The sequence below is a fragment of the Dunckerocampus dactyliophorus genome, chromosome 14 (genome assembly GCF_027744805.1).
Source record: "Dunckerocampus dactyliophorus isolate RoL2022-P2 chromosome 14, RoL_Ddac_1.1, whole genome shotgun sequence".
Lineage (NCBI taxonomy): Eukaryota > Metazoa > Chordata > Actinopteri > Syngnathiformes > Syngnathidae > Dunckerocampus > Dunckerocampus dactyliophorus.
The window spans coordinates 17,955,227-17,970,191 of NC_072832.1; the positions used below are offsets into that span (position 1 = coordinate 17,955,227).

General features: G+C 38.3%; 1 protein-coding gene across 1 annotated transcript in view; it reads left to right on the forward strand.

The window, feature by feature from the left end:
* The first annotated feature begins 2,116 nt into the window (after positions 1 to 2,116).
* Positions 2,117 to 14,965, forward strand: part of LOC129194300 (cilia- and flagella-associated protein 46) — a 79,266-nt gene continuing 66,417 nt past the window's right edge. The window contains exons 1-10 of the mRNA XM_054799434.1: positions 2,117 to 2,165; positions 2,243 to 2,364; positions 5,260 to 5,391; positions 5,613 to 5,677; positions 7,941 to 8,105; positions 8,708 to 8,831; positions 10,083 to 10,177; positions 10,798 to 10,923; positions 11,098 to 11,197; positions 11,453 to 11,551. Coding sequence (XP_054655409.1) covers positions 2,117 to 2,165; positions 2,243 to 2,364; positions 5,260 to 5,391; positions 5,613 to 5,677; positions 7,941 to 8,105; positions 8,708 to 8,831; positions 10,083 to 10,177; positions 10,798 to 10,923; positions 11,098 to 11,197; positions 11,453 to 11,551 — 1,077 coding nt within the window. The remainder of the gene's footprint in view (positions 2,166 to 2,242; positions 2,365 to 5,259; positions 5,392 to 5,612; positions 5,678 to 7,940; positions 8,106 to 8,707; positions 8,832 to 10,082; positions 10,178 to 10,797; positions 10,924 to 11,097; positions 11,198 to 11,452; positions 11,552 to 14,965) is intronic.

A 14,965-nucleotide genomic window follows, 5' to 3' on the forward strand; every position in this document is an offset into this window, starting at 1 on the left:
TACACTTGTACCCAAATAAAATACAAAATAAATGCGTAGCATGTTGAATTGGAAAATACTGTAATTACCTTTCTTCTATACCTTTCTTCTCTGATTATTGAGTACAGATGATGGACAGCATTCTAAAGTATTCTAAATACTACAAAGTCCTGTGGTAGACAGGTATAATCCACTGCTATAATTACATAATATTCATACAATAATGAGCTAATGCAATGTGTACACAAGACCTAATTAGCTTCACAAAAAAACACACACACGCTTACATAATTCTACTTTTTACCTCACAGCACACCAAATGTTCTATAATATGGCAAAGTAAAAAAACAATCTGTGTCGAAAAACATCTTCATTAGTTTGTAGCATTATAATTGTTCCAACTAATTCATCTAAAAGTGTAAAGTAATTCAGGGTGGAGGGGAATATCTGTTACATTAAATCAGGGGTGTCCACACTGTTTCCACCCAGGGCCACGCGCTGAAAAATGAAAGGATGCAAGGGCCATGTTGATATTTTGTTAAACAACATATGAAGATATGTAAAGAAGTTATATATATTTCAACAAAAAAACGGTATCTCAGCTTTGTGATGATATAGGTGAAAAAGCGTATTATTAGGATGGACATTGGTCTTTGCTCTTTTTTTCCCCATTTGTGCTGTTTTTTTTTTTTTCCCATTCCCATAATATTTTGAGTTTATTCTTATAATGTTATATTTTTCCCCCAACTTAATTTTCCAAAAAATATAACTTTATTTTGTTTTGTTTGTTTCTCATAATATTATGAAAAATAACATATTTTCATTTTTTTATTTCTACACTATTAAAATAGCATTATTTTTCCTCATAATATTGCATGTTTATGTTCTCGTAAAAAAAATGTATGTTCTCGGAAAATTGCACCTTTTTTCTCGTTAGAATAGGACATTTTTTTTTGTATTTTGACTTTATTCTCATAAAATGACAGCTGTTTTTTCCTTTTCTGCTATTGTTGTTTTTTAACATTTTCTTCTTGGAATATTTTGACTTTATTCCCACAATATTTTGAGTTTGTTCCCATAACATTCTAACGTCTCTTTTCTTTAATATTTCAACTTCACGTTACTCAAATGACGTTATTTTTCCTCAAAATAATTCTCGGAAAATTTTAACTGTTTCTCATTAGATTACACCTTTTTTTCTCTTAGTATTCTGTCTGTATTCTTGAAAAAATACGGCTGATTTTTCCATTTTTGCTGTTGTGAAATTATATTAAAAAAACAGCTGCCAGCCGCAAATGGCCCCTGGGCCACAGTTTGGACATCCCTGCTTTATTTAATTGTTGCTGTATTAGTTACAATCTGTCCATTGCATTACAGTGCATTACACAATGTAACAAGCAGAATGTTGTGTACATTTATATTTCCCCACCAGGACCTCCTTTAAAATTTTTCATGTCATGCCATGTCATTTTTCATGTGCCTGTTTATAAACAGGAAGTAGCCCTGCCCGAATATTTTTTCCCTTGGTAAACAGATTGACTGCCAAACCGTTCTTGGAATAAAACAGCCAAGGTGGAATGTGCGACATGTTTGTCCCTCTTTACTTGCCGTAATGCAGACGTCGCGGCTGGGTGGTGTTGCTAGGTAACAGTTTCAAACAAAATGTGACGCTCGCACATTTGGCAACATTTATCATCGAGGGGAATATTCTTCTGCTTCGAGGTACTTTTAACAGTTATATGTATCATTTTCAGTTTAATTTTGCGTAATAACTGGAACATAAATGCCCTTGCCGACGTTACCCTCCAGCATTTTGGTGTTTTTCGATTACAGGTGATTACAGTATAGGTCCTTCAACGCGGCAAAGAGGCACGTCAAACTGCTTATAATTAGGTTGATTGAAATCAAAATTAGATCATTTTGGATCCCTGACAAAATGAAGTGTTGACCTAGGATAATAATAACGGTGGCAACTCTCTTTCAAGCCATTCATAATTAAAGCGAGTAAGACGTCATTTCAACTTCTCGCTGTATTAAAGCGAGGCGCCTTGTCTTCTGCAGTGAGCAAATATACAGGAGTAAGAAAAAAAATGTTTATGGTGTTACATTGAATGTTCTGTAGAAAGACTCATCCGACATGGACCTTGATGCCATCCAGTACTTGGCCAAGGCCAAGAAGAACCGAGGTTTGTGCTCTTGCTGGCTCAGCTAAAGTTAAACGAGGTTATAGAAGGTTTATTGCACTGTTTTCTTTGTGTATCAGACTCTGGAGCTTTGCAGTCAGCCTTCAATGTATTGGAAGTGATGACAGCAGCTGGAAGCCCAGAAGGAGCACGCGGCTTTGACCCACATTTGTATGTATTCTGTGGGGAAGAAGCACTGCAGGTAGGAGACGTTTGACAGAGTTGACAGGTTTGTCCGCTTCTGTATTGCAACAAGTTAAATGACTTTAATTGCAATGATATTCTGAAGTTTGTTCTTTTCGCGAGTCATGTCCTAACTAACCTGCAAAACAGACTGAGAATCATTACTGCTGAGATTGAGTCAACCACTTTACATTTCATGCGAGTGCTGAGGGAATTGTGTAGAGGCTGAAATGTTGTTCCAGACGTGATGCTTCAGCACATTTATCTAACTCATGGAAAATTATGATTGTGTAGAAATGCAGGCCTCCTATTCCTATCATGTCTTTGAAACACTGACATTATACGTTTAGCTATAGTGAATTATGGTGTTCAACTCAGTTCAGTGGATCCCTGCACATTTGAGATTTAGCATTCACAGCCTTGCAAATTTTTCTATTTTTGGTTTAAAAAATATGTCTTATTTTTTTTTTTCCACAAGAAAACAACTCATTCATCCTAAGTTGGTAAAAATGTATAATTACGTAAGTACATAATACAGGATACACAGCATACATGTACCCCTGTTAAAAAAGCCCACAATGTTTACACGTTTATTAGGGGTGTCACGAGACACTCAGTTCACAAGATGAGACAAGGCAAGAAATTGGGTCTACGAGTATGAGACGAGACAGGATTTTAACATTAAAATACGATGAAAAAATATTCAAGATTCAAGAGAGTTTTATTGTCATGTGCATGGTAAAACAGCAGTTATACCATGCAATGAAAATTTTATTCTGTTCATTCTCCCAAGAAAAGAAAGATATGAAAATATGAAAACTATATGACAATATCTACTAATTTAATTTCTACTACGTTACTCTTCTGCACTCTGTGTGTATGCTACTGACCCCGCCTCCACCCACCGAGACAAAGAGATGTGTGGCTGACAAAAGGGCTCACTTGGTTCATGCAAGATGCTGAAACCAATGCAAGGTGAATTCTCTTCCTGCCTGTTTGGAGGCAGGAAATGAGGAAAACAGACACACATACACAGGGCAAGTTATTCTGGGCCAGCAAAATTCTCAAGTTCATTTTCCTTTATTGTATGATTAATTTATTAATTTATTACGGTCTCAGGCCTAGTGACCACCATTTTTTTTTTTTTCTGAATAAGAAGTCTTGTCATGTTTTAATGTCACGAGATCTTGTGATACGAGATCTTGTGACACCTCTATTGTGTATGTCTTTATGCTTCACTGCTAATGTTTTTTGTTTGGCGGTCCTCGAAGGCACCACTGTTCTGTGCTGTGAGAAGCAGAAGTTTGCTTAGCTACAGAAGCACTAACTTTGGCTCACAAGCTGGCCTCAAAACTTTCAGCGAGGTGAACACAAGTCAATATAATAGTGACCAATTACTGGAATTACAACAAGCAAGATGTGTGAATTATGTAGGAATACCTTCTCTGGCCTGCTAAATTTCAGCACTAACTAGCCTGACCACCAGGCTCAAGGCTACACCGTGATGCTGATTCCATCCGTTCATCGATCATCGTACATTATTATATTATCATTCATAAGTGTGTTTGGGCATATTTAGGGCTTAAACCTGGGTTGTGTTACAAGTGGACAACGACACTTGAAGAGAGAAAAGAAAGGAGGGTTCTGGAGCAGAATCGAATCTAAGAATTACATCAGTCACTTTTATTGCAAATGTTGAGCCGTAGTCGGAGAAAAACGTCAAGCTCACAGGAAGGTTTGGAATCGTAGGAGCGAGATGCGTGTTGAAAAGAGACATTTTCACCATTCGCTGGTAGGTGTGGAACGTAACGTCTGCCAAAAGCGAGGATCTACTGTATGTACAGTAATCCCTCCTTCATGGCGGGTAATTGGTTCCAGATCTAACCGCGATAAGTCAGTTATTTACGAATTTTGTAGTTAGAGCATAGAAAACCTGTTTATGAAATCCTGAATACGGTTTTGAACATTATTAAAAGCCTTTAGACAAGAAATAACACCTCATAGTCAGTCACCTTTACACTCCCATTACACAGTATACAGTAGTAGACTTAATAACAGAAAATAAGACATATTAGGTACATATAAGACATTACACAAACTCACATGTGAGCATTGGGAGAATTCCTTGCTTTTTTTCTGGACATACTTGCTCATCAATGTAACATTACTGACATAAAATTTGCTTAACTATGCATTTTTTTTTTTTACTAGTAATGGACCGTAGTCAACCATGAAACAGCGATAATTTGTCTATTTATTTATTTTGAACAACCGTGATGGAGTGAATCCGTGAAATTTGAACCGCAAAGTGGCGAGGGACGTCTGTGTTTGTGTTTCACTAGAATACAGGGCATTATGGTGAATATTCTCCCATTAGTGATTATTTGCCTTCTTTTATTATCTTAAATCCATACTGTAGGTACAATATGATATTTTGCTAAATGTTTTCCTTTTTTCTCCTTATTCATTAGAAGATAATGTTAAAGTCAAAGTTACACCAGCCTTAAGGTATTAAACAAGTGCAGTTGTCATTAAAACCTTGTGTAAATTATTTTCATTTTGCAGAAATACTCCTACAGAATATACTGTACATCTAGTCATCTAATATATTGATTTCTTCAGCTTTGCCTCATGTTGTTTTCCTTATGCTTGACTAAAAATCCAGTTCAGGTTATTATGATCAACAGCCTGGAGTGCAGACTGTGCTCATCACTCCTGCAAGTCGTAGCATTGGTGTGGAACTGCACTGTATCAAGTCCAGAAGTGTTTCTAATATTTTGGTTGAGAGTGCAGCTGTACATATGTCGTTTAATAGATAGTGCTTGGGTTCCCAGATTAATGTTTGTGTGCAACACAAAATACAAACGCTTTTGTATATCACATTTATGTTTTTTCTTGTTGGACTTTATTTTAGCTGGGCTGTTTAGAGATAAGCGCGGCATGCCTAAAGAAGTTCTTTGAGCGCAACCCACCAGCTGATCAATATTTATGTCGAGCCTTGATCTGCCAAGGCCAGCTGAAGTGTCCCCCGGCCACAGGGAGCATGGTGAGTACAGTAAATCAGGCGCAGCTTCTCCATAGGGTTGCTCAGGTTGCTTCAAACATGAGATACATTCTGTGTGTCCCTTCCTATATTTTTAATAAAATGGTAGTTCTTTGTAAGCAAGCAAACAAGGGAATGTCGTCGAACGTCTGTCCATTTATCATCCATATACACGGTATGTTTGAGGTAAGGAGTTCTCACTGCCTCATTTGTTTCTGTTGTAGGAAGACTTTCAGGAGAATGTGCAGTGTTTTCTGAAAGCAATTGAAATTGCAAAGAGAGAGAAAAGGTATGTAACCCCTGTAGAATTTAGAGTGCCCCCCAGAAGTATTGGAAAAAGAGGACAATCCCTTGTTTTTTCTGAAAACTTTTGGGATTGTCATCAAAAGACAAATACTTCATCTTATATTTCCAGTTACAGTGGTCCCTCGTTTATTGGCATTAATCGGCTCCAAACCTGACCGTGATAAGTGAATTTCTGCAAAGTAAGATTCTTTATTTATAAATATAATGTTTTTGTAGTTAAGAGTACAGTTTTTAACATTATTAGAGCCTTCCGGACGTGAAATTACACCCCTATAGTCACCTTTATACTTATAGTAGACGTAATAACAGAAAATAAACCATTTAAGAGATAAATAAAACTCACGCTCGTGTGTGTTGCTGTAAATGTCTTCCAGTGCTGGGGGCGGACAGGAAGTAACGGCAATTGAGTTTTAGCTTGGTGTGGGTTATGGCCAGAACAGTAGCCTGTATTAGGGATTATTGTGCCTGTTGTGAGATCATTCAAACTTGAAATCAAGTCTGGTGCTTGTGTGTCTGACCGAACATTACAGTAACATTGCTGACACCGAGTGACCAGTGTATAGTACTACATATCATCATCATCATCGTCTTTAATTTTGTCTTGTGAATGCCTTCTATTTGCATTTTAGTTCATTTAGCCATTTTTATGCTTGAAAATGCCTAATTTAGGCAAAAAATACATTCAAATTGCTTAAATGAGAATAATTTTTGACCAATAATAGGCCGTATTCAGCCATGAAAAAGCATTATTTAATAATTAAAATATTTTTGAAAAACCGTGATGGAGTGAAGCCACGAAATTCGAAGCATGAAGTGACAAGGGATTCATGTATGTGCATCTGAATCAGATGTACAACTTATAAGACTTAAGCACCTTTTGTTAGAACCCACCTATCTTTCATGTGAACAAAAGTGTTGGAACGTGTGACTGACAGGTGTGTTTTGTTGCCCAGGTGCGTCCTATTACATTGCTTATTGAGTAAATTATAAATAAATAGCAGTGAATGTCTACACTCCGTTTCAGATTGCAGAGGGTAGGTTTTGCCTTTGTAGACTGCATTTAGAGGTGAATTTAGAGGTGAAAACAACACGGAAACCAGAGAGTTGTCTATGGGTGAAAAACAAGCAATTTTGAATGTGAGAGAAGATGGACAATCAAATCAGAACGAGTGCACAAACATTGCTCATAGAAACCACCGTTGAACAGGCAGACCAAGCAGTTGATGACAGAAACATTGTGGGAGCTCTAAAGAAATACCCTGAAACAACTGTTAGTGACATCAGCAACGAGCTGCAGAGGGCCGCAGCGAAGATGTCACTATCTACTGTTCATGGAAGACTTCATGAACAAAAGTACAACTACACCAGAGGATGCAAACCACTCAAAATCAAAAATAATAGGAAGGCCAGGCTGGAATTTGTCAAAAAGTACAGAGGAGCCTAAAAAAAGTGAATTTATGAGGAATTCATCTTACTGTTCCAATACTTGGGTATATTGTCACCATATACAGTACAGGGCATTGTCACATATGTTTGCGTGTGTGCATGTAATGTACATAAAATATTCTGACATTAGAATGTATACAGTGCATACACTGTGTAGTTCAGTCTGACACACAAAGATTTTTCCGCTACATGAATTTTGAGTTTCAACAAATGAATAATTCAAGTAATACACATTTACTTCACTTTGACCTCTTATTGACATTTAAATCATGTGCCATGTTTTTTTGTTTTTGTTGTTTACATTCAAACAACTTTGTCGGTGGGTGAAAGGGATCATGAATATAGACATAGATACAATCCCTGGTGTTTTGCTGTAAGATAAAGTGTGTTTGGACATCAACAATGCCTCTCTTTGCTAAGAAACACACAAAGGGTCAATAAAAGGGTGAAATGTGCAATGCCCAATTAACACCTAAGAGAATATTTATGTTATACAACAAGTTTAAGTAACTTAAAATGCTCTCTGGTGGATAAATTAGCAGCATTCAAGCAGCCCATCAAGGATTAAAGCATTTATTTTACTTATTTCACATTGATTGGTTTCTACAGAGTTCTCTACTGTGGCTTATTAGATAACAGTTTAAATCCCACTCTTTTGCATTTCATAGGACATTTGCTTTCAGAGTTAACTAATAGTTTGAATAGGGTTGTGTTGTACTAAGATAATACGTTCTTTGCATTCATATTAATAATGCTGTTTTCACTCTTTCTTTGTTCTGCTTGTGGTTTGTTTCCGGCAGATCTCATTACATTGTGTTCAATGCGTCAGTGCTGTATCTCCAGATGGTACGTCCTCTCCTGCAGCCAGGGCGGTGTCGCCACCTGATTGCCTCCCTCAGGCAGGTGGTCAAAAGTCTGGATGCGGTGGCTGACAAGAACCACAGCTGGAGGGCAGAACTCATGATGCAAGTGACCCCCCACTGCACTCTTATGCTCATCTTGCATTCATGGGGATGGTGTACAGAGCTAATGAAGCAGCATTTCATGTGCTGCAACAGCTTTCTGGCTCCTCGATTAATTGGCTTGCTTATTCTCATCTAATGGAGGGAGAAAGTGTGCTGATCTAAGCTGTCTTATGCACATGAAAACTACCTCAGGTTCAAATGCTAATTTAGTTTTTGACCACCAGACACAATATACCATTTGTTGACAGTGTGATGTGATGCAGCTAGGCATAATTTTAATTGGGTTCAAAAAACTGACAGGATAGCCACCATGTAGGGCCTATTTTCGGAAGTAATTGTTATGCTATCGTAAGTCAGTCAACACTTATGCAGTGTCATTAAATTACAGGTAGGGGTTTAATGTTGGAAACATTTTAATTTTGTAGAATTGCAACACAATCTGAAAACTGAGCATGGACGCCAAGTAGTAATTTGTTTAATGTAAAGTAATACAATTACAACTCAATGCATAGTGTTTTGGACTGGAAAACACTATGCAAATACTTCTATTCAACCATAATGTTTTGTAAAACACATCTTAAATCTCGAAATGTCTTTTTCAGACACCTAATTGACTGTCTTTTGGACTCGGGGAGAACAGACGATGCTGGAAGTTATGCTCGAGTTACAGAGGAATTCATCAGGAAACACTGTCCAGATCTTTATCCAAAAGTCTTTCGTTTACAGGTAAATTATTTTATGACTTCATAAAAAAATTAATACGTATGTACGAATATTTCAAACCCAAAGATGTAAAACAGTTGTTTAACTTGACTGATATATGGTAGTTAAAACATATTCTCTCTGGATGACTGCACGGTGATAGTATGGCTGGCATGCCCGCCTCATAACCAGGAGGTTCTGCATTTGAATCCGACTCAGACAAGGGTTTTCTCAGGGGAATTCAGCTGAGATAGGCTTCAGCTCAGCCCTACTTATAGACTATACCAATATACTGTAACATTATACAGTCGTCCCTAGCCACTTTGCGATTTCAATTTCACGGCTCACAGTTTTAAAAAATATATCAACAAAAAAATCATGCAGTTTTGTGGTGTAATACAACCTATTGTTAGTAAAAAAAAAAAAATACATATTTAAGCACATTTTATGCATTTCTTTTCCCATTTCCAAGCATAAAAATGGCTAAATGAACTAAAATACAAATACAAGGCATTCTGAACAAACAGACGCTATGATGGTATGTGGTATTCTACACTAACACTAATGTTCGGTGAGACACACAAGCACCAGACTTGATTGCTGAAACAACAGTCTTTTATTGCATGCTTGAATTATCTCACAACAGGCGCAATAATCCCTCACACGAGATACTGTTGTGGCTGTAACCAACGGCAAGGTAAAACTCAAGTCTGATCACCGACGTCACTTCCTGTCCACCCGCAACTCAGCTCTTCTACCACCAGAACACATTTACAGCAACACACACGAGCACGCGTCTTATGTCTTAAATGTCTTATTTTCTGTTATGTCTACTGTGTTTGGTAATAAGAGAGTAAAGGTCACTATCAGGGTGTTATTTCATGTCTAGAGAGCTCTAATAATGTTAAAAAACGCATGTAGAAGGTTGTAAACAGGTTTTATGCTCAAACTACAAAAATATTCTATTTACAAATAAGGAATCCTACTTCGCGGACATTCACTTTTGGTATTACAGTCGGGTCTGGAACTAATTTACCGTGATAAACGAGGGATTACTGTATAGATTACGGTACTGTATATTTTTTACTTGTATAGCCCAGGACTCCATCCTGAATTAAATATTTTTTTTCTGTGGACCGGAAAGAAAGCTCTGTCGGGCGAGATGACATTTTATTCAGTATAGTATATCTCAGGCATCAACTTCTTGTAATGCAATCTCATTTAAAACATTGCACAGCATCAGTATCAATTCTAACTCCTGTCCTCTTGCATTAGGTGTGGCATAACCTATCAAAAAAGGAAGTTCTTCTTAAAAAGAGCCGGCAGTCAACTACCTTAGCTGTCATTTACAAAATGCTACAATTTAAAAGGTAAGGATCTTTGATGAGGTCATAAACAAGTTACTTTAAGTAGTGTTCTTTCTCTGCTGGATTTATGCAATAAACCGTGCCGGAACTGTGCAATAAACCTGTGACTCAACATGTATATAGCTGTATATAACCTCTGATCTGTATTACCCTGTTTTTGCACTTTATTTACTATACTCTTGTGTGCTCTTGTACTTGCGCTGCTGTAAACCTGGAATTTCCCCTTGTGGGACTAATAAAGGCATAATTATCTTATCACACCTTAGATACAAGTTGCGTAACAATCATTGCCTTGTTGTCTCTATAATTTGAAGCTACAGTATATGACTCAGTTAATTACTGATGTGTGTCTGGGTGTGTTTTTACTTAAGCCTTGATGTTAAGGTAATTTACCAAGGTTTGCCTTGCTTGGCTGCATTGGGTCTCAGTTTGGCATCAGCTGCCATTATATACTGCAGTAATATGCAGTCATCTCTCCATTCAATTCCAAAAACTTTATTTGTCCCCGGAGGGCAATAAAAGGCACATAGAGCAGCAAGTAGACAATACTTGAACACACAAAAGAAGTTTATGTACTGTTTGTATACATATAGTTATTCCAAGATGTCTTCCATTGATTGTAGGTTGTTGGGAGAAATAAAGGAAGATGAGGTTGTAAAAAAGGATTCAAACGAGCTAGAGGAGATTTTTAGTCTTCTCGGGGATTCCGCAAAAGCATCTCTTCGGCAGCCCATCGAGCCATCTAGCAGGTCCGCAACCATTTTTTTCCCCACAAGCCTATTGTTTTACTTTGACCACTTACAATATATCTCAGTGCCACTGACCCATGGATATACCAGCAGCCAGTCGCTGATTACACATGGTTCAAACTTATCTTGACGTGATTTCATTTATATACATTTTGTTTTATCTTGGATTTGCAGAGTGTCCTTCCTCATAGAGCTGGCTTTGCTGGCCTTGCAAGGGAAGAATCAGAAAGTGGCAGCCAAATGCTTAAAAAAGCTACACTCAGCAGGGGAGACTGTAAGTGTTGGATATTGTCCTAAACATCCAGCAGTAGCAAGATTCAATACTCCATCACAGCACATATTCAAGAAAGACACAATCATTCACGGGTTTAACCCTTGTTTTCACTGGCAGTTCATTTTATGTGTTGGGCAGGTGATTACCAGTTAGATTAAACAATGCCACATTTCATTGATAAAGATGTATTTTGGTTTATCCTGTAAGAAATGTTTTTCGTATTTCGTCACACTCTGAATTGCTCTTTTCTTTCAGAGTATCGGTGAACAAATAATAATGGAGTGTGTCAACTGTGAAATAAACCTCCAGAAGAAAGAGACAAAGATGAATGACTTTTCCAAATCCATTGTGGAGGTGCTCAATCATCAGACACATCTCAGCTCCTGCTATTAAACATTCAGTAATTTGATCAGCAGGTCAAAGTGAATAGTTAAACATACTTTTAACATACTTTGTGTACATAAATTTTGACTTGAGTCTGTGTTTGCCTTAAGAAAATGCCAAAGCTCTTATATAAAATGTTATACAATGGTACCTCATAGGCAAGGGCCGGTTACCGGTCTCAAGGTATACCACGGTATGAAAAAGTCATGGTTTCAAAACCACTAAAATTGTACGTCATACCGTTTGTACGATATGAGAGAAAGCGGAGGTCCAGCACAGCCACTACCTGGAAATAGTTTGTCACGTCCGATGTTATTCCTAGTAGTCAGAACTGGTCTTCGATGTGTTGCCAGAAGTTGTTAGCTGCCTTGTTAGCATTGAGGCCGCGCTGTTGTTGCCATTGTCGGTCGGCATGTAACTCACGTCGACGGTCACCAAAAAAGAGATGTGATTCAGAAAGAGACAGGAGTGGAGGATAATTGGTATAAACCGTTTATTATCCACCAACGAACAACAACTTAACAACTCAGTTGCTGACAACAATCACATGACCCGGAAACACAAGTGAAAAAGTGTGACCTGCCACTATGGAATAATAACGTAACATTACGAGTTATTTTAATTATTATTCATGCTGTGACCTTCTCGAGCCACTTGATTGCATGTATTTGCATTTTAGAGCTGTAAATACAATACTGTGAAACCGTCAAACCATGATATTTTTGACCAAGGTTGTCATACCGTCAGAATCTCATACCGGCCTATGCCTAGTGCCTCGGTGTTGCTGATTACTGTGGAACCTCAGTTTTCGTATTTTGTAGAAATTGTCACATACACAATATTAGTGTTCTCTGTGTAAAACTGTTTTGTGTTTGTCATGATATTAGACAAATATTGATTATGAACTGTGCGATGTTATTTTAGTGTAGCGATTTGGCAATGTCTTAAGCCTTTATGCCGTATGTTTATGATGTTTACATTTGGCTGAGCGCCAACTTTACAAGCACCGACCATCACGGGTGGAAGTTAGTTACAAATACTCAACATTTCTATTAGAAATGAAAGCCAGGCGGTGACGATGTATGGGAAGATTAGGGTTAAGTGGGTGCCTTGCATCATTACTCATGGTATTGTCTTGACCATAGCATCGCTTCAAAACACACGTCATGCGAAGGAGAGATCAGTGATGACAATTTAGTGACATGGTAGCTATATTTACTGAGTAGGGATGTACAGTACATTCAAAGTGTAAGACAGGATGTGTTTCTTGCATCATGCATTTATTTGGTAGTTAAATACATGTGGTCAATAAAGGCGAACGGGAGTGGAGCTCCTCCACCGAGCGTGCAGATCAGTACCGCTGTGCAATGCAGGTCTGAAACCCTCCACAATGCAACCCAACCCCTGACCAGAGACAAAGCCAACAAGAAAGAGCTTGGACGCACTCTTCTCTTGCCTGGCAACACCTCGCCTTCCTGGCGAAACACGCAAACCAGGGGTGTCCAAAGTGTGGCCCAGAGGCTACCTTGGACCGTGACTTGCCTCCCATCGCCCTGTGACACATTGCAGAAATAAAATAAACAAAAAGCCTACCAAAAGGGGGAAAAATAGAGCAAAAAGGCACAATGTAACTACAAAAAGCTAAACCATTGACACGAATAACTAAAGCCTAGTTTACACTTTTTGTCCCCGCAGTAGTACACAATTTTATATCCCGGACAGGTGTGAACTATGTGTATACTGTGCGGGGCTGCATGCCAGCATGCAAAGAAAATTTCGAAATGATCATAATTTGTGAACTCAATGTGAATGCACCACAACATATGTGCAAACAATGCGGGCGTTGTGTATCAAAGTGTTTCTCATTCACATGAATGTGTTAACTTTTCCACCACCTCTTGCCGCAAGTCGTGGGGAATTCTCAAGTAATTTCTGTAGCCCGTTTGATCTTCCTTGTGAATTTCAATTAATCATCATAATGGCCAAAGCAATGTCTTCTAGTCAGCAATTTCCTCTGTCGCAATGTCCTTGCCTTTTTTTTTTCTATTTTTTTGCCTCCTTTCTGCTCTTTCCGCATTGTATTTCGGCAACTGCGAGATAACAGACTTACCTGAGTTAAACATCTTACAGTATAAGTCTTGTAATAGAGAAATTAATTAAGTTAGGGGTGATGCCTGATGTTGCATGGCGTCGTCAATTGGACAAAGCGGACCAAATAATGCCACAATTGCTTCACGCATGCGGAACATGGTGGTGACAATGTATGCCCATGCGCGAACAATTCGCATCTTGCGTACTATGTCGTACACTAGGCCTAAACAGTACTTGACTCAGGTGTAAAGCATTTTCATTAACGAATTGCATGCACAGTGCGTAAACAGTGCACAAATGGTGTAAAGTAGTCTTCAACCTTTTCAGGTGTGTCATCTAAACATGCATTGCCACTGCGAATTGCAGGACAATGCGGAGGCAAAATGCATGCAAGTATAAACGCCGCTTCATAAAAGTAATAAAAACACAAAGATTTGCTTTTAAATATATGTGTAACATTTTGTTTTAGCCTTTTTCAAACAAATGGTAAATATCAAAGGGGCTCTCCGGACAGCCCTGAGGTAAATAGACAAAGACAAGTAAATGAGACAAAAGCAGTGAGTTGGCATTGTTAACTAAAAGCTGGAATTAATAATGCAGCACTTAAGCCAATAACAAACTTACGCATACTACTTGGCAGTTATGTATAATGTAAGACTTTGTTTTTTAAGCGGCTGATTGGTGTAGTTGGTAGTGACATCTGCACTTGGCACAGGGGATTGTGGTTTGTATCTGGGTCACGGTAAATGACAATTTATGTCAATATATATTATTATTATTATTTTTTTAATAATATTGGACCTCACAGTGTCTGCCAAGAAAAAATATTCCTGGTCAAGTCCCCAATGAAGGCCCAGGGACCAAATGCACCACCCACCACTTATTTTCATTATTTATTATGGGAAAAATTTATTTGGTTAGAGTATGTTTGGTTTAGGGCCGCACGGTGGTCTAGTGGTTAGCACGTTGGCCAACACAGTAACAGTCTGGAGATCGGGAAGACCTGGGTTTGATTCTCCCTTGGGCATTTCTGTGTGGAGTTTGCATGTTCTCCCCGTGGTTTTTCTCCGGGTACTCCGGTTTCCTCCCACATTCCAAAAACATGCATGTTAGGTTAATTGTTGACTCTAAATTGTCCATAGGTATGAATGTGAGTGTGAATGGTTGTTTGTCTATATGTGCCCTGCGATTGGCTGGCGACCAGTCCAGGGTGTACCCCGCCTGTCGCCCGAAGTCAGCAGGGATAGGCTCCAGCATGCCCCTGCGACCCTAATGAGGAGAAGCGGTATAGAA